Genomic DNA, 19675 nt, shown 5'->3' with positions numbered 1-19675 from the left:
GCCAGCAGCAGCAGCAGCAGCAGTAGCAGTAGCAATTTGGAGTATATTTCTTGAAGATTTCAACCTCCAAAACACAATAGATTGCAAGTTTGATTATCAAGTGTTCGTGGTGAAATACTCATCAGTTCTTCATCTGATTCTGAATTATGTTCCGGTTTGCTTGAAGATTGTTCGAGAATTGTATAAATCGCTGCTTATACAAGATGTTTCAATCGCTTTTAATTGCTAATCTGATCGAATTTAAGTTTTGATAAAAGTTGTGCGCATCATCTTAATCAGACAAAGAAGAAGAAGCAGATGAACCATAACAAATCGGTAAAAGCCGATCACATGTGATTGCAATTCAATGACATGTAATTCTGCATGTCAATCACATGTAATTGTAAAACTCAATCACATGAGGCTGAGATTTGTTCTTTGAATCTCAACTTAAATAAGGATGCAAATGAATAACTCAATTATTTATATATCAACGTATAAATTGCACAGAAGACATGCATGAATGTTCAATATATGAACCACACTCTTTCTATTGAAAAATACCTGGTCCCACACTTCTTTCATGTTAAAAGTACCAAAGGGCCTGATGTATGATCCATCATAGAGCTCACAATTTAGAACCCCTGGGATCTTTACTTCTTTGCTAACGTATGTGAACCAACAATTTTTAAACCTTGGATTAAATTGAATAAAGAACCCTAAGAAATCTAGTTTAAATTTTTTGCTTTTAAGAACTCAACATAGACCAGTTTTAAGCTCAACCCTTTGAAGTTAGAGCACAAATAGCTTCGACTGTCAACCGTTTCAATGTTTTCGGACACGGATCTTGACCAAAGTTACTGTTTGATACGGCAACCGCACATCTATCTTTTCCTACGCACCTCTGTACAACACAAATTCCATTAGTCCCTACTTCATACAACTATCTGTGCATACAGTACACTGAGAAAACCATATACAGTTGTACCTTGCTAACAACATCATATGAGGTGTCAGCATGACAAGTTCCTCTTTGAAAGGTCCCACACGTTCCAACAGGAGTTCCAAAACTTGCAAATTTAATCGAAGAAATCATTAAGCCGGGACTGCATTGAAGGCGAATTTTTGGTCTACGAATTACTTGAGTTTTTCCGTAGCTTTCAGTATGCCAATCTGTTGTGTTCGTGCGATATTCAAATATATCACCACAAACACTTGTCATTGATCTTTTTACGAGTGAGATGCTCGTAGGATCGCCCCCAAGTTCTTCAAAAAGCACCAATAGATTCGCAGTCGGTTTTAACCATGATCTCGGCACATGGTACCTGCAACATTACATAATATGTCAATTTGTATTAATCGGTGTATGACGAAGTAAGTTTGGACTTAAGAGTTATCTAAGAGCCAGAAACATCGGTGTATCACGTTGGTTGGATTAAGTAACAAAATACTTTTTTTGTCTATTTAAACTATTTTTCTACAGTTAGTTGATTGTTAACTTATTTGTTTGGGCCTGACATCCTTGTAAGAGGTCTGAGGTTCAAACAGTGAAATGTTGAAAATGGTCATGGATTAATCTGGCTGGACCGTGTACATTAGAGTATGGGGTCGGAGTACTCGCCCTCCTGGGTAACCCGAACAGGGAAAAACCATATAACTTTCTTTTATTTGTTTGACCCGTTTGACCCAATTTCCTTTTGACTAGATTTTTTTTACCCGTTTGTGATAAAATATAACTCACATCAACCCAGTTTTATGTAAGTGGGCCAATATATCCATCTCTAAGCTATACTGATTGACTTGGCCTATCAAAACTTCAATCTATCAAACCCAACTTGGCACTTAGTAGGGCGACAAGTTCCATGTTTTACCATCGTTGGGTTGGTCGGCCACAACCAACTTGACACTTAGTAGGGCGATAAGTTACAACATAATGGCACCGTTGGCAATCACCATTTGCAGAAGCCGTCCAATATCTTCCTATGCTTTGACCATTAATCCACACTTGACCCTTTCCCATACTACGCATGTCCAGTGCTAATGGTTCCTCGCCATCGGGTTCATTAAAATAAGCCTGAAAAAAATGAAATACGGTTAGATTCGTCAACCATCTTATCACAAACCAACATGGTTCAGTTAGTTCATCATTGATCATACCTTGTGCCATATCAATGGTTGGTTCTTTTGGGCGATTAGCGAACCCTGCACCCATTCAACAGAAGACATACTGTTCATAGAAACAATATCCTTGGATTCTCCCTTTAAACCGACCTGAGTGAACGAATTAGGCACATTTTAGATTTTTAGCATACACTAAAAAAAGGTCGATTGAAGGGACCGAACAAACCTGGTAAGACCATTTTGCGTGGGTCAAATCATGTTTTCCTTGGTCAAGACCATACAAAACCACCGGACCTAGGACTCCAGTCTCCCAACTCTCGTAATGTCCTCCAATATTCTTGTATAGATAATAAAAAAAAAACATGTCAGAATTGATAGATTGATACATAACCGTGGAATCAGGATAATATAAAGATGAAAAAGTTAACCGATAATCCCATGGCAACACTAAGTAGCGAGATTTTGTTGCTCCCCGGATGAAGTTTAATCGCCTTCTTGTACGTGATTCTCCTATTTTCTCTTGTTCCAAAAGCCGAACCTTGTAAACACATTCAGGTTAATGTACTCATGAGTTAATCACGTCTATTAACAATTACATGGTTTCAGTTATATCAAAGTTATGACACAAATAACGACAAACCATTCTGTATGTGCTAAGTCGTTAGCTCATAGATGAATACCTGAAAGTTGTCCATTTATGAACACATGAAGAGCATGCCCAGTTGACTGCACCACAAGTTGCAGATGCCCTCCACTACGTAAGAACGACTCTGATGAGCCAACGTTAACTCTGTAAGGTCATGGATTTGATATTTCGAGTCATGAAATTTTTTAATTTTCTTTTAAAAAAATAAATTAAAATAAAAAAACTGTCATACCTAGTTGTGTACCAAAGATAATCACTAGCATCTCTAGTAATATTTACTTGGTCCAAAAGACCGAACGTAGTGAAAGCAGAGTCTTCATCCCTAGCAGTTAGATCTTCGCTATACGTCTGCCATGAAAACATCTCAGAACTCGTTGGTAACATTGTCATTCGTGTTGATTGAACTCCGACCTGCAATATTTCTCAGATGTTACAAATAATAAAATTCTGCTAATAAAATATGGATTTTTCTAACGAATGCCCTAAAGGATATCATTATCGTGCTTACAATCCTTTTATAGTTCAATAACGTCACTTTAAAGACAATATGTAACCACTATGTACAAGGAATATAAACACATTAATGACAGCCCTCAGAGCTGTCGTTAAAGTAATCCATAAAATATTAAATGAGAAACTAATCAAATGACATACTTTGGCAGTATTGAAAACGACATTTCTACAATCAGGAAGAATGCTGATGGACCACGGTTGTAACGTATGATGCATCTTATTAAACAACACGCGTGCAGTGTTAGTTGTGTCGTAGTTAGCGAGAAAGGCTGCACAATGTCCAAATGTCGAATAGTATACATGGGCCTGCAAATTGGTAGTCATCGTTTAGTACACAATTTTTTTATTGTAGTTCAAAAAATTTGAGTTCGATGAAGATAACCTCTTGATGGGCTCCTAAAGAGATGATGGTTGGATCCCCAGAAACTAATGCCGGTTCACATTGTTTGATTGCTTTGTGAAGCTCGGTTAAATGGCCGTATTTTGGTTGTCTGATCAAACCTAACATTCACATAAAGATTATTACTTTTTTGGTAAGTCAAACAAACTTAACATCCAAATCCAAAGTAAATAAATTTATTGGAAGTTTCAAAATATATTTGTTGGTTAACCAAAAAATGTTGAAAAGATTGTGTACCGTATTCATCGAGTGGAGCATCATAATCGTAACTGGTGGTGATGAAAGGGCCTCCAGCAGTGCGACCAAAATTCGTGCCTCCATGGTACTGTATTTAAAACACAAAACCTCAGGTTAAAATTAAAGTAAGAATAGTATTAAATTTCGTACCTACATTGTATCGTTTAGTGAATTTGGACGACAAATGTAGACCGAACCACCATGTAGGAACCTAATACGAAAAAAACTAACCATGTAGTAATTGACAAATGAACCACCCTTTTGTATGAACTTTGCAACTGCAAATGCCAAATCTTGAACTGGCCTCTTATGGACCACACCACCAAATTCCGAAAACCTATAACGTATTGAAAGAAGAAATTTCAAGTTTATTTCATATTGAGTGTTATCTTAAGGGCCGTCGTTAGAAAAATCCAAATAAGATTAAGAATGAAAAAGAACTTGATACCATCCTGTCCATGCCTCAGTCCAAATTGTGGGTTTGTAAGGCTTGTTAGGCTTAAAAGCATCACAATAGAAACCATTGCATGTGTTTATCTGCCAAAAATACTCATGATACATTAATGGGTCGGGTCAATACGGGTTGGGTTGGAAGTAGTGCTTACAATAGGATCAGGAGCGTCGTCCTGTTTACACATGATCCAAGGTACACCTGTACGTAACCCGACAACCATTTGTGCAGCCCAAGTCATGTAGTTATATCCAGCAGCTCCATATTTCTTATCAAGTGCCCCATACTCATTCTCTATCTATAGAATAATCAAATTTTTTTGATGTAAATATAAATATTCAAATAATAGAAAACTCAAATTCAGTTTGTTATAAGCAAACATATTTGAAATGGTTATACCTGAGAGAGTATAATTGGGCCTCCTTGAGATTCAAATAGCTTCTCAGACTTCATCAAATTCACTATTTTTTCAGTGAACCCTTGCATTGCCCTCTATAAAATTTCGGAAATTATAAGTTTTAAGTTTTAACACAATGGCTATTTTAGCATTAAATTAAATTATATTAAATTAAATAAGCTCAAACATTGTTACCTTAAATGGCTCATTATCAGTTCTAAAACTAATGCCAGATACATATTTTAGCCACACTGGAAATCCCCTGCATAATTATCACAAAAACTATCAATCTATCTATATATTTCTATTGGATTTTGTTTAACAGAAAAAAAGTTTATAATTATGATATAAAGTGATCTATATTTTTTATTTATTTATTAAAATATCTAACAAACGTTAGTACTTTAGATTTAAGTTGATCCATGTAGAGGATTATGGTAAAAAAAAAAAAAAGGTTCAAATTTAAGTTTGATGTATGGATCAGTTTACATGATGTCAAGACCGGATATTGGGGTCCGCAAGACGTGCAAATCGCACATGGCCTGATATTCAAAAGAGTCCAAAATTTATAGCCCAATATTACAAATTTAGATCCATTTGATCTGCTATTATGTTTTCATTTACTATTAGTTTGATTGATCCTAGTACTTATGACTTTTTTTTTTAGTATTATTGAAATTATTATTGTCATATGTGAAAAAATTTCGTATATTAAAGACTCACTTTATTTATTGAACATGACTCATAAAACTAACAAGACAGCCTTGCACGATGTATATAATCAATAAAGAGATAATCAATCTAGATTACGACAGATAAGGTTTTTGCTCTTCGGGTTATTTGAAGAGGGCAAGTAATTTTACTGACACGGTCTAACTTAGTTATTTTAATTAGTAACCGTTCCTGAAGTTGCAAGCAAGTGTAACTATCAATATAATTCTTCTTTCAATATCCAATATATAGAATAAAATAAAGTTTTCAGCCAACAAAATTCAAGAACATATAACATATGTTTTGTAACATCCTAATTTTTATAAAGAATAATTTATTGTTAAAATTATTTGTTTGACCCACATTTGACTAGATGGGGACCTATTTTTATAAAAAGCTTAAGTGGGGAGGGTAAAATGATAATTTTGGCTCAAGATAAGTCTAGAAAAGCTGTCTAAACACCCTCATTTCTTCATTTTATGTAGAAAATTAGAAACTAGAGTGAGAGTATGGTGTTGGTGGCAATTTTAGAGAGAGAGAGAGAGAGATCAAGAATCCTTCAAATTACCTTCATGCATCTTGATCTAGGAGTATAATCCTCATCATTAGCACTTACTAGCATCATAGGAAGCTATTGTTCTACATTTTTTCACCTTCTTTGTGAAATTTGGGGGTTTCTAACCCTAAGTTGAGGTATGATTAAATTATGCTTTGTGGTTGATTTTTATGAGTCTAGATGGTGTTATTATTGTTAGTAATCAAAGTTTTGGTTACTCAAAAACCCTAATTCGAAATTAGGGTTAGGGTTTATGGAATTGGGGATTTTGTAAAGATGATGAACTAGTTTAATGAATTGGTAATGTTAACTAGTAATTTGTAAGTGGTTTAGTTTGGGTCAAAATAAGTCTTCACTTTAGAAGAAATTATTGATTATGTTAAGAAAGTTTATGTACAAGTTAAAGGCTTGTATGATTTTGGTAATGAGATAAGAAGACTTACAAATTGAAAGACTCAAGTTGTAAGACTTGTGTTCTTGTCTAAATAGTGTCAAAATGATTTTGGGTCGATACAGTAAACCCTGGTGAATTTGGGTCTTAAAGACTATGTAAGAGTAGATTGTGATAATTGTGTATGTATATGCTTATTATTAGGTGGATTTGTGCTTGATGACGGATACATTGACTTCTTGACCGGAAGTGTTTGTTAAATGGTTGTTGAATAGTTGCTTGAAAGTTGTTTGTTGCGTAAATTGTTCGGATTCGAGGTGAGTACAATGTGTGTTTACATGTTAATAAGATTTGTATTGGTATGCGATTGTTTGAATTACGGTTTGTATGTAGGCTCGGTTCACATTGGGAACGCATTGGGCAGGATCTCAGTTCACGTTGGGAATGCATCGGGATCCATAGTAGACACATGCGCATTGTGATGATTAACATGTATGCACATATTGTATTCACTAAGCATTTTTGCTTACTCCGTTGTTGTTTAACTTTTTTATAGGTTTCAGATTGAGCAAGAATGGATAAGATAGATGATTAGTCAAATTATGCCTATAATGCTTTGCGATGCAGTTAAACTTGATTTGATGTAGCCGAGACTTGTTGTGCTTATGCTAGATGCCTTTGGTAGGTGCTTTGGGTGAGATAGTGATATCTCAAGAATCATGCTTTGATCTTTTGTTTGTCGTTTTGTCAAATGGGTTGAAATTGCCACCTAATGTTGTAACGGGTCGGTCTAATATCAAATATTGTAATTATGATATAAACTTGTTAAAAGTGGTGGTTTAATTACATTTGTAATGAAATATGGTTTGGTGTTGAAATCGGTGGAAAAATGGGCCAAGGTGTAAAAATGTGGCCATCCTTGGTTTGGTTAGAACAGGATCCCATAGTCTGATGGTTGAGATCCCATAGTGGGATCCAAAAAAAAATAAAAAAATAAAAAAAAATTGTCATTTTTCGAAATTAAGTCGAAGTCATTTCAGGTGGTATCAGAGCGTGGTTTAAGGGATCTAGGGGCTTACTTATAGAAGTAGGAATTCCTAGACTTAAAGCGTAGGGATTATGTGCTATGTGCAATTACGTGGAACTCAACTTTGTATTTGATGATATGATAGGATAAGATGAGACTAGTGCCTATTGAAATAGGTAGACGATTGACATGCCATATTAGTATATTATGCTAGTTGTGTAATACGTGTCATGTGTGTTGTTTTTCGGATACGTGTACTTTATTCGCCATGTTGAAATGTGTTAGACGGATTGTCGGGTAGTATTGTGGATATGCATACTTGAGTTTCCATGATGATATTTGTTAGACGAGTTGTTAGATGGTAATTGGCAAAAGTCTCTATATTAGTGTTCGGGACGGGACACTTCTGGAGCAAAACACTTGTGAAAGGTCTTATGTGTCATTGGTCGTGGGTGATTTAGAAGTTTCTAATTGCATATTCATTATGTGTGGTGTTGAAAGTGTGTTAGATGATGTGCTTAGTAGGAACTTAGTGCCTATAGCGTATAGGTAACTAAATGACATGTCTATGTGTGGTAAATGCGAATGTAGATATGTATGTTTGTAATGATGTATAGATTGAAAATGTATGCATAGCTTTGTGTAAAGAATTGCGTGAATGTCGCCTTACTTCATGTAAAGTATTTCCTATGCCGTGTGAAGGCGATAAAATACATGCTTGTAATAGTGTCTGATCACCATTATTACAATCACGTATTTTGTCACGCGAGCATGACATATTAAGTACCGAACGGAGGAACGTGACATGGTTAGAAGAGGTTAGTGACGAGTAGGATGTCATATAGTGATTCTTAGATTATGTTGACTTTGAGATACATGTCGAGAAGCATGTATATTAGATTAATTAGACTGACATTGGGTTTGGGTGCAACTGTAGAGTCATGTAATGGTTCCGAGATTGCGGTGGTCCCGGGTGATGTGCTTGTTGTCACATCGGGTGCGTTGTAGTCCGAGGAGAGTTACGGTGAATATAGACACTTAAGGAAAGTAAGTGGACTCGCGAGATTGTTGAGTTTATAGCCACCCTAAGTAGTGGGTGCGTGATCAAGACTGTATGATTGTGGTCTTATACCATTACTAGGATAACCAACACGAGTGTATGGTGGAGACTTAAATCCCTTAATGGGAGGTAACAAGTCTTGTGATTTTAGTACGGGTTACGACCTAGTAAAGTGTGTGGTTAGAGAATGATACCATGATTCTAGTAGTGAGTCGTCTTTTGGTGTTGGTGTGTCGGAGAGTCTTCTAGTCGCTAAACTCATGAGAGTGAGACCTTTATGATGATGATTTGTGTTAATGTGTTTGTGGATTGTAGGGTAAGTTCCTTATGGAATTTCTTCTGTATTGGTAGTTGTTTCGATGTGCGGAGAAGTAAAAGTTTTGGTGTTTCCAGGAAATTCTTTAATGTGTTGTGAAGCGCTTGGCTAGGCTATATTGTTTAGCTTAGGTGGATTCGTGAAGGGCATGAGCTCGCTAGAATGATAGTAAGTTATAAACTGTAAGGTTTGTAAGGTAAGTATGACTTTGGGTTATTAGGTTGCGTATTGAGTGACATCGGGTGTATGGAACCCTAGTGATCGAGTCTTTAAATCTCGATAGAGGGTGAGGGAGTCGGCAAGACACTGTGTCAGGTACCCTTTTATACCTGCTAGTGTGATGTTCGCCTTCGATGATGATGAGTCATGCTGTGCTTAGGGAACCGGTGAGAGACCCTTGGCGGCAGTAGTGGTTGGTTGTGTTGTACGATGGATTTTAACGATTTGACAATTGCGAGAGTTGAAGTTTGAGAACGTTCTAGTAAACACTTCGTATGAAGTGAAGAAGGACAATCTAAGATCCTTCGTATGCTCAATGTTGGAGAAAAGTTTGATGGCGTGTGTATGATGAGTTTGGGGGACAGGTGAATCTCGTCTTTAATGAAGATTGGGTGTTTGGAGTTTCTCGGTGGGGCTCGGAATTAACGGTCGGATAAGTCGAGGGAGATGTTGAGGTGTTGATAATGTGGGCGATGCATTCATGATGCTGAAGTGATCACCCTTTCCCATGAGAGTGAGCAAATGTATGTCGGAGGTTGTATGGTTAAGTGAATGAAAGGTCGAGTGGATTCGACTGAATTGTAGAATTGGTAAAGCAAGGTAGGTCCAGAGGTGTAGGTAGAATTTTGAAGGAGTCTACCTTGTGGTTAGCGGAGAGGCGGAGTGCGAGGTACGCGTTATGTCATTGTTTGAATGACGCTAAAGACTGTGTACGTCGAATTTAATAGCTTGAGGTGAATTCTTGAGAATTCAAGGACTATGACCAACGATGAGAGCAGTCATGCGTGTCAGAGAGTGGTGAATTCGCAAGGTGTTATCATCTTGGTGATGTGAATGTGGAGTAAAGTTCTAAGTGTGGGAGTTTATACTACCGCATGAAGACGCTCATGTAGTGTTATACCAGAAGATGTGTTGAAAAGAACCATTATGGACCTCAATAATGGTTCTAACTCCTATTGATCTTTTGTTTGTCGTTTTGTCAAATGGGTTGAAATTGTCACCTAATGTTGTAACGGGTCGGTCTAATATCAAATATTGTAATTATGATATAAACTTGTTAAAAGTGGTGGTTTAGTTACATTTGTAATGAAATATGGTTTGGTGTTGAAATCGGTGGAAAAATGGGTCAATGTGTAAAAATGTGGCCATCCTTGGTTTGGTCAGAACAGGATCCCATAGTCTGATGGTTGAGATCCCATAGTGGGATCCAAAAAAAAATAAAAAAATAAAAAAAAATTGTCATTTTTCGAAATTGAGTCGAAGTCATTTCAGGTGGTATCAGAGCGTGGTTTAAGGGATCTAGGGGCTTACTTGTAGAAGTAGGAATTCCTAGACTTAAACCGTAGGGATTATGTGCTATGTGCAATTACGTGGAACTCAACTTTGTATTTGATGATATGATAGGATAAGATGAGACTAGTGCCTATTGAAATAGGTAGACGATTGACATGCCATATTAGTATATTATGCTAGTTGTGTAATACATGTCTTGTGTATTGTTTTTCGGATACGTGTACTTTATTCGCCATGTTGAAATGTGTTAGACGGATTGTCGGGTAGTATTGTGGATATGCATACTTGAGTTTCCATGATGATATTTGTTAGACGAGTTGTTAGATGGTAATTGGCAAAAGTCTCTATATTAGTGTTCGGGACGGGACACTTCTGGAGCAAAACACTTGTGAAAGGTCTTATGTGTCATTGGTCGTGGGTGATTTAGAAGTTTCTAATTGCATATTCATTATGTGTGGTGTTGAAAGTGTGTTAGACGATGTGCTTAGTAGGAACTTAGTGCCTATAGCGTATAGGTAACTAAATGACATGTCTATGTGTTGTAAATGCGAATGTAGATATGTATGTTTGTAATGATGTATAGATTGAAAATGTATGCATAGCTTTGTGTAAAGAATTGCGTGAATGTCGCCTTACTTCATGTAAAGTATTTCCTATACCGTGTGAAGGCGATAAAATACATGCTTGTAATAGTGTCTGATCACCATTATTACAATCACGTATTTTGTCACATGGGCATGACATATTGAGTACCGAACGGAGGAACGTGACATGGTTAGAAGAGGTTAGTGACGAGTAGGATGTCATATAGTGATTCTTAGATTATGTTGACTTTGAGATACATGTCGAGAAGCATGTATATTAGATTAAGTAGATTGACATTGGGTTTGGGTGCAACTGTAGAGTCATGTAATGGTTCCTAGATTGCGGTGGTCTCGGATGATGTGCTTGTTGTCACATCGGGTGCGTTGTAGTCCGAGGAGAGTTACGGTGAATATAGACACTTAAGGAAAGTAAGTGGACTCGCGAGATTGGTGAGTTTATAGCCACCCTAAGTAGTGGGTGCGTGATCAAGACTGTATGATTGTGGTCTTATACCATTACTAGGATGACCAACACGAGTGTATGGTGGAGACTTAAATCCCTTAATGGGAGGTAACAAGTCTTGTGATTTTAGTACGGGTTACGACCTAGTAAAGTGTGTGGTTAGAGAATCATACCATGATTCTAGTAGTGAGTCGTCTTTTGGTGTTGGTGTGTCGGAGAGTCTTTGGGTCGCTAAACTCATGAGAGTGAGACCTTTATGACGATGATTTGTGTTAATGTGTTTGTGGATTGTAGGGTAAGTTCCTTATGGAATTTCTTCTGTATTGGTAGTTATTTCGATGTGCGGAGAAGTAAAAGTTTTGGTGTTTCCAGGCAATTCTTTAGTGTGTTGTGAAGCGCTTGGCTAGGCTATATTGTATAGCTTAGGTGGATTCATGAAGGGCATGAGCTCGCTAGAATGATAGTAAGTTATAAGCTGTAAGGTTTGTAAGGTAAGTATGACTTTGGGTGATTAAGTTGCGTATTGGGTGACATCGGGTGTATGGAACCCTAGTGATCGAGTCTTTAAATCTCGATAGAGGGTGGGGGAGTCGGCAAGACACTGCGTCATGTACCCTTTTATACCTGCTAGTGTGATGTTCGCCTCCGATGATGATGAGTCATGCTGTGCTTAGGGAACCAGTGAGAGACCCTTGGCGGCAGTAGTGGTTGGTTGTGTTGTACGATGGATTTTAATGATTTGACAATTGCGAGAGTCGAAGTTTGAGAACGTTCTAGTAAACACTTCGTATGAAGTGAAGAAGGACAATCTAAGATCCTTCGTATGCTCAACGTTGGAGCAAAGTTTGATGGTGTGTGTACGATGAGTTTGGGGGACAGGTGAATCTCGTCTTTAATGAAGATTGGGTGTTTGGAGTTTCTCGGTGGGGCTCGGAATTAACGGTCGGATAAGTCGAGGGAGATGTTGAGGTGTTGATAATGTGGGCGATGCATTCATGATGCCGAAGTGATCACCCTTTCCCATGAGAGTGAGCAAATGTATGTCGGAGGTTGTATGGTTAAGTGAATGAAAGGTCGAGTGGATTCAACTGAATTGTAGAATTGGTAAAGCAAGGTAGGTCCAGAGGTGTAGGTAGAATTTTGAAGAAGTCTACCTTGTGGTTAGCGGAGAGGCGGAGTGTGAGGTACGCGTTATGTCATTGTTTGAATGACGCTAAAGACTGTGTACGTCGAATTTAATAGCTTGAGGTGAATTCTTGAGAATTCAAGGACTATGACCAACGATGAGAGCAGTCATGCGTGTCAGAGAATGGTGAATTCACAAGGTGTTATCATCTTGGTGATGTGAATGTGGAGCAGAGTTCTAAGTGTGGGAGTTTATACTACCGCATGAAGACGCTCATGTAGTGTTATACCAGAAGATGTGTTGAAAAGAACCATTATGGACCTCAATAATGGTTCTAACTCCTATTGATGTAGAGTAATTAGGCATTGGTATCGTACTCGAGGTCGGATGATTCGACCGCTAAGTTATGGTTCGAGAGTGCCATGAGTGGAGTCTATGATAATGTGTTTCGAATGAAGAGTTAGTTCCCGTATGAAGGGCGATCGGGTGTCACTAGAAGGGATAGGAGGCCGGTGATATTCTCTGGGAATTCCGAAGTGATTGTTTGAGTGTATCGTGAAGGGTGTTTTCGCAACATTAATCGGGATGACGTAAATTTTGGATGGTGTTTGCGAGTGATTTTGAGATTGTGTCGAGATGATTGCCACATTTCCCTGTTCGGGGAACATGTTTGTAGGAATAATTAGTGGATTACTCCACTATGAGGGCGATGGTATGATGAGGAGTTCTAGTTCCGATTGTCTCATATAGAGACACACGGTTGTTTGCTTGGATACGTGGGTGTGGTCCCTGGTGTTGTGAGAGGTATCATGAGACTTGAGAATAGGTTGGAATCTCGGGGTCATCCTTATGAACGATCAAAGCAATAGGCTCATCGACGTTGGTGAGCATATGGCGAGATGTGTGATGAAGTGCAACGATTGACGAGGTGATAACTTGTTGATGACGGAATTCTAGTACAATAATAGTTTTCATGCTAGTGCTAGGAAGCCGTCTGACGTTAGCCATTGCTAAGAATAGAAAAGAAACCATGCGTTCCCAATGTTTCAAGGACATTGTCCTGGTGAATTCTAGTACAATTAGGTGGATTTGTGCTTGATGACGAATACGATGACTTCTTGACCGGAAGTGTTTGTTAAATGGTTGTTGAATAGTTGCTTGAAAGTTGTTTGTTACGTAAATTGTTCGGATTCGAGGCGAGTACAATGTGTGTTTACATGTTAATAAGATTTGTATTGGTATGCGTTTGTTTGTATTACGGTTGGTATGAAGGCTCGGTTCACGATGGGAACGCATCGGGCATGATCTCGGTTCACGTTGGGAACGCATCGGGATCCATAGTAGACACATGCGCATTTTGATGATTGATATGATGGTAGGGTTCTCGGTTCATGTTGGGAACGCATCGGGAACCATATGTGAATTGAATGACTTGATTGGTTTGTGGTATGCGGATAATTGTTTATCTTTATGAATGTTGTTAACATGTATGCACATATTGTATTCACTAAGCGTTTTCGCTTACTCCGTTGTTGTTTAACTTTTTTATAGGTTTCGGATTGAGCAAGAATGGATAAGATAGATGATTAGTCGAATTCTGCATATAATGCTTTACGATGCGGTTAAGCTTGATTTGATGTAGCCGAGACTTGTTGTGCTTATGCTAGATGCCTTTGGTAGGTGCTTTGGGTGAGATAGTGATGTCCCAAGAATCATGCTTTGATCTTTTGGTTGTCGTTTTGTCAAATGGGTCGAAATTGCCACATAATGTTGTAACGGGTCGGTCTAATATCAAGTATTGTAATTATGATATAAACTTGTTAAAAGTAGTGGTTTAATTACATTTGAAATGAAATACGATTTGGTATCGAAATGGATGGAAAAATGGGTCAAGGTGTAAAAATGTGGTCATCCTTGTTTTGGCTAGAACAGGATCCCATAGTGGGATCTAAAAAAAAAAAGGATTGTCTTTTTTCGAAATTGAGTCGAGCTCGTTTTTTTGACTATGGAGAAAAGTTCACATAGTAGCTATATAACCATATGTTTTGATTATGGAGAAAAGTTCACATAGTAGCTAAATACTAAATGTTCTTTTAAAGCAATGTTGTAACTTGTAATGTATTGTTTTTTTCATGCATAAGCATATCTATAGTTTCTATTATATTCCTAAAATGATGATGTCATTATTAAGGTAATTCATTTGTTAAGAAAAAATCAAAAAGAAAAAGAAAAAAATTCTAAGCATGGTGGGTGATGTCATTAATTTAAATAATTTCGAATTAAAATTAAATCTTATTAATTAATTATTATTATTAAATCTTATTAATAATTATTTTAATTATTAAATTTAAATAATTTTAAATTATTTTAATTAATTATTTTAAATTGAGTACGAGAAGGTATAAAAGTTAGGCAGAACGAACCAATTCTACATTTATATTTTAATTTACCCTTTTAAAATAAAATGACAACCAATATTATCTCTTATGATCGGATGTGGATTGTTAAATATGCATTTTAGGTGTTTGATGAAATGTTCAGCTGACGAGTTTCTTAGTCGGACTATGTGGTTCCACGGGTCATTAAACTAAATAACTTTACCATATACGTTCACTTAATACCTATCATTAAACTGTTTCGTTTAAACAAACCCGTGGTTCCACGGGTCATTTAACTAGTACGAAAATAATATATGCAAATTATTATTCATAAAAAAAACAAGCATCATGGTTCAAAATTCAAACTCATTTGATATATTATTTAAAAATGCATGTCTGAAATTATTAAAATACAGTGATTGGCACCAAATATGGAAGAAGATAGAATCTATTTATTACGAGATTGCTTAATATTTATATATCTGACATGGATTCTTCCTAATTATTACTGAATTGATTTCACTTCTGTTTTTTTTTTTTTTTTTTTTTTTCTCGAAAAATTTAATTTCACTTATGTTATTTTTATTTTTTTATTTTTTTGTAGTACAGTTCAATTTATTTCATAGTACAGGCCACATCTATAAACTTTTTATATTAATATACAAACATCCATTATTAATATTATATTATTGTTATTATACTATGATATTATTTTAATTAGTATAGTACGTAGTATTATATTTATCTTTATGCTAATTTACATATTAACTAATATACAAAAGTTATGAATAGTATCAGGGTCATTTTCAACTTTTCACCTTTTTTTTTAATTTTAATCAAATTTCATTTTACCAACAAAGCCCTCCACACTTCAACGACATCATCGTTAGCCACAAAATAATTTTACTAAACGCAATAAAATACATTAAAAGTCGAACCCCCGGCACGAAGCGAGGGTTCAATAACTAGTTATATTATATTTATTATATATTTATCTTCAATTTTTTAAAAATAAATATAATAATAATAGTTATTATTATATTTATCTTTAATTTTTTTAAAAAGTAAAAAAAAAAGAATTTACCCGAAATTCCACTCGGCACAAACATAAGGTCCGATTCTAAGATGAGCATAAAGGCCTGCTTTTTGTACCGTCTTTAAGAATCTCACCAAATTGTATCTCCCTTCAAAATTATACTGATTTTTCCAAGTCAACAATAAAAAAGTAAAAATAATGTTAGAGAAAACAAAAAAGAAAGATAAGATGACATTTGAATGACAAAAAAATGCACCCTCATTTTATCATCTAGTTTTCGAAATGTAATTATATGTATTTATATTTATATTTATATTTATATTTATATTTATATACCTTGCCTTTCAATAAAAAGTACATATATTAATATATATGATTTTTTTAACGACAATTTTAGAGTTGTCGTTAAGATGCTTAAATATTTTGTGCATTTGAATAATCGATATTAAAATGCCAAGATTAAGCGATATGTACCGTACACTTATGTATCTTCAAGAGAACACTAAAGACATAAATATTGAAAAAATGTATCAACAACAACAACAATACCCAATCCAACGAAAGTGGGGTATGGGGAAGGTGAGTGTAGACAATCATTCCTCGTACCCTAGATTAGAAGGAAGTCACTACTCCACCCGCGGGTATAGAACCCGCGCCTAGATAAGGTCGTCCCTCCCTCTACTCTAGCGTAAAAGAGATTGCTTCCCAAAGGACCTCCGGCCCGATTGAAAAAATGTATATATATATATATATATATATATATATATATATATATATATATATATATATATATATATATATATATATATATATAATACACTAAAGACACTTATGTTAAAAAATCAATTTATATATTATAATTTGTATTGAATCCAGATATTTAATGTATAAATATATAATACATAAATATTCATATAATATAATTAATACATAATAATACATATATGAACTATAGCTCGAAAGTATGGCAGTTGAATGACAAAAATTGCATGGTTGTAAGTTGGCTGGTCCATAGACAATAAATAACTACTCTTTTATACTCCGACTACAATACCTTTTATTAGCACATCATTTTATAAACACTTTTTATAAAAATTAGATGCAACGATTTTCCTAGAATAATTTATTCGTGGTGAGTGCCAAAAGCCTTTAGAACAAATAGTGTGGTAACATTACAAGACTGAAAAAAAAAAGTTCATTACAAGATTGAAAATTTACAAACATTGAGAATAACATTTCATTTGAAAATTACCATGGTGTTTGTAACTGGATTGACGAAAATAATCAGCAAAAAGTGTTTGACAAAAAAAGTGATTATTAGCATAATTATGCTATAAACAAAATAAAGTTTTGATAAATCAAGTTGAGACATGTATATATTCTAATTTTCTAATGTCATTTTAAACAGGCAAAAGTTATTTTGTAAACACAAGTAAACACAATCTCAAATACCTTCTAAATCCTATTTGTTGTTTTTTTATATCACATGTTGTTAAATTAAATTAAAACTTAAAACAAGGTAAATTTGTTATATATATTTTGAATTTGAAATTTTAAATAGAGAGACAGTACAATGCCAGGAGAGGGCTCATGAACATTCCAAAACACATAAGTTTCAATCACATCCAATCCTCCTTCTTTAGCTTTTATTATAATATCTTCCCACATCTGCAAAATTCAATTTATTGTTACTAACAAATATCTAGTAACTAGTAATTAATAGGTTACGAGTTCAAGTCTATGTGATTTAACATGACCTTTAAAAAAAGGGTGATGAAAAGGGTGATGAACGGATGATATGTACACAATTGATTTTTATCCATACATAATCAAATATGCATTAAAGTGTTGTATCATATAATACTTTAATGCATGTTGAGTTGTGTATAGATGAAAATAGATTGTGTACAAATCATTCTCAAAAAAAGGTTCGTGGTACTTTAAGATTTATATACCTCGGGAGTACTTCTGGGATAATGTATGGAACCCGAAATCAGTATTCTTCGTTGTCCATTGATAATAAGAGCTTTGCCATCGTACGTTACGGTACACGAAATCTGTTGGCAACCCAATTGAAATGCAATAAAAAACAACAAAACCCGTCTGAAAATTGAGTTGATTTCCATGGTTTAGAACAAAATCTTGAAAAGCAAAAATGTAGTGTTTGTGAAAAGATACAAGAGTGGTTGAGGAAGAACAAGAGCAAGAGTGAGTGTGAATTGAAACAAGAAAAGGAGAGGGAGAACGGGAAATAAATATATATTATTTTGATTCTCTTTTAAATGGGGCAATCTTCTTGCTGAGACGTATACAATATATTTATAGTCACACATATTGGGTGTTAATAAAGTGTTTTTGTTTTGTAATTCTTGAGGTAATTATTAAATTTATAAGCATCTTACAGATTCGCTTAGACGTGAATTGATCAATCCTAGATTAGTCTTCCTTACAAAATTGAATCAATGACCGAGTGCAATAAGGGTGGAATGAGGTGTTGAGATTGTTTTTGGGACCTTATGATCGTCTTTATGTTCAATCACCATGTCCCGGTCTTGATGAATTTACCTTAAGCCGAACTTATGATGATTCTCGGGCGAAGTCACGAGTAATTCACAAGGGCTAAGGCAAACTCCAAAATCAACAACCTAAAATGAGAGGCTAAGCTCCCTATTTATAGGTTTGTAATCTTCGCGGATGCAATGTTTGCGCACACCGACTTATACCGCAGTAAATATGCAGTATGTCTTCGCAGTATTTGATTTGTGCGTGCCTCCGTAATGCAGTAACGTGATCTGCACGGTTATTGTTAATTTACGCATCTTTGATTGCTTTTTGCACTTAAAATATACATATGCTTGCCTATGTATATGATCAAGTTCCCCCAGTTTATTGTGTTACATTTTTTCAAAAAATGTAACATAATAAACTAAAACAAATTGTAGTTAAAAAATGGTTTCTAAACGGTCCGCAAAATAGGTCTGCTGCGCGTGTAAATTTAGACGTCTGATGGACTAGACGCGTACCATCAGTTTTCTTCTAACGGCTCTTTTTTTAACCGTTGATATTTCCACGCGACGTTGTAGCCGTTTATTTGCCATCATTACAATTAATCCTTTAATGCCTCTATTAGGATTATAAATAGGAGTAGTAGCTGCATAATTCGACTTTACGATTTTTCCTTTATTTCCTTTCGATCAGAAACTTCGTCGCTATATAAAATTATTCTTGCACAATTCTCAAATGCAGTTCGTACTTTCAATCTTTTTAGCTTTATTATAAACGACTTCAATTTTACTTCAATTTATCATGGCTTCTCCTTTTACCCCTTCATCCGCTATTACAACAAATACGAGCTCTTTTCCATCATACATGACAGGTGAAAAATTTGAACAGCTGAAGAAAAACTATCCTCTTCTGGAGACGATTACCCTATTGCACCATCATCTGAAGATAGGGCGGACAATCCCACAGAGGGCTTGATTGCGGTGTATGAAACCGCAATGTTTCAAGTCAATGTCAGATTCCCATTGACCGATTTCTTTTTGGGCGTCTGCGAGTACTATAAGATTGCCATCACGCAGCTTCATCCATACGATGTTGCGAAAATTATTATTTTCGAAATGTTTTGTAGGGCGCTAAATAAACAGCCCTTTTTGATGTGTTTCGCAATTTTACCACTATTTGCCCTCATGATACTGGGTGGTTTTCCTTTAAACCCCGCATGGGTGTAATTACAACTCCAAAAGCGTCGATTGGGAATTGGCGCAGATC

General features: G+C 35.6%; 1 protein-coding gene across 1 annotated transcript; it reads right to left on the bottom strand.

Annotated features, from left to right (window-relative positions):
- Window positions 1–586: 586 nt before the first annotated feature.
- LOC139862412 (beta-galactosidase 3-like) lies at window positions 587–18030 on the bottom strand. The gene is made up of 19 exons (XM_071851012.1): window positions 17860–18030; window positions 17477–17572; window positions 15953–16065; window positions 4940–5006; window positions 4747–4839; window positions 4502–4645; window positions 4345–4433; window positions 4128–4233; window positions 3897–3984; window positions 3642–3760; window positions 3401–3565; window positions 2979–3157; window positions 2781–2890; window positions 2529–2638; window positions 2327–2437; window positions 2137–2250; window positions 1851–2053; window positions 968–1304; window positions 587–883 (listed from the first exon to the last, which is right to left on the bottom strand). Exons 1-19 carry the CDS (start codon window positions 18028–18030, stop codon window positions 758–760), a joined length of 2541 nt encoding a protein of 846 aa, XP_071707113.1. The 3' UTR covers window positions 587–757.
- Window positions 18031–19675: the final 1645 nt, after the last annotated feature.

This window comes from Rutidosis leptorrhynchoides, chromosome 8 (assembly GCF_046630445.1).
Source record: "Rutidosis leptorrhynchoides isolate AG116_Rl617_1_P2 chromosome 8, CSIRO_AGI_Rlap_v1, whole genome shotgun sequence".
NCBI lineage: Eukaryota > Viridiplantae > Streptophyta > Magnoliopsida > Asterales > Asteraceae > Rutidosis > Rutidosis leptorrhynchoides.
Note: the sequence above shows the minus strand (reverse complement) of the source record. Positions and strands in the feature narration are given on the sequence as shown.

Excerpts from the sequence above, each read along its gene's own strand:
- LOC139862412 (XM_071851012.1), bottom strand. The coding sequence starts at position 18,030 with ATGGAAATCAACTCAATTTTCAGACGGGTTTTGTTGTTTTTTATTGCA. Across the intron at positions 2,639-2,780 it reads CATAAATGGACAACTTTCAG|GTTCGGCTTTTGGAACAAGA; the intron begins GTATTCATCTAT and ends TGTGTTTACAAG. Across the intron at positions 884-967 it reads CATATGATGTTGTTAGCAAG|AGGTGCGTAGGAAAAGATAG; the intron begins GTACAACTGTAT and ends TGTGTTGTACAG.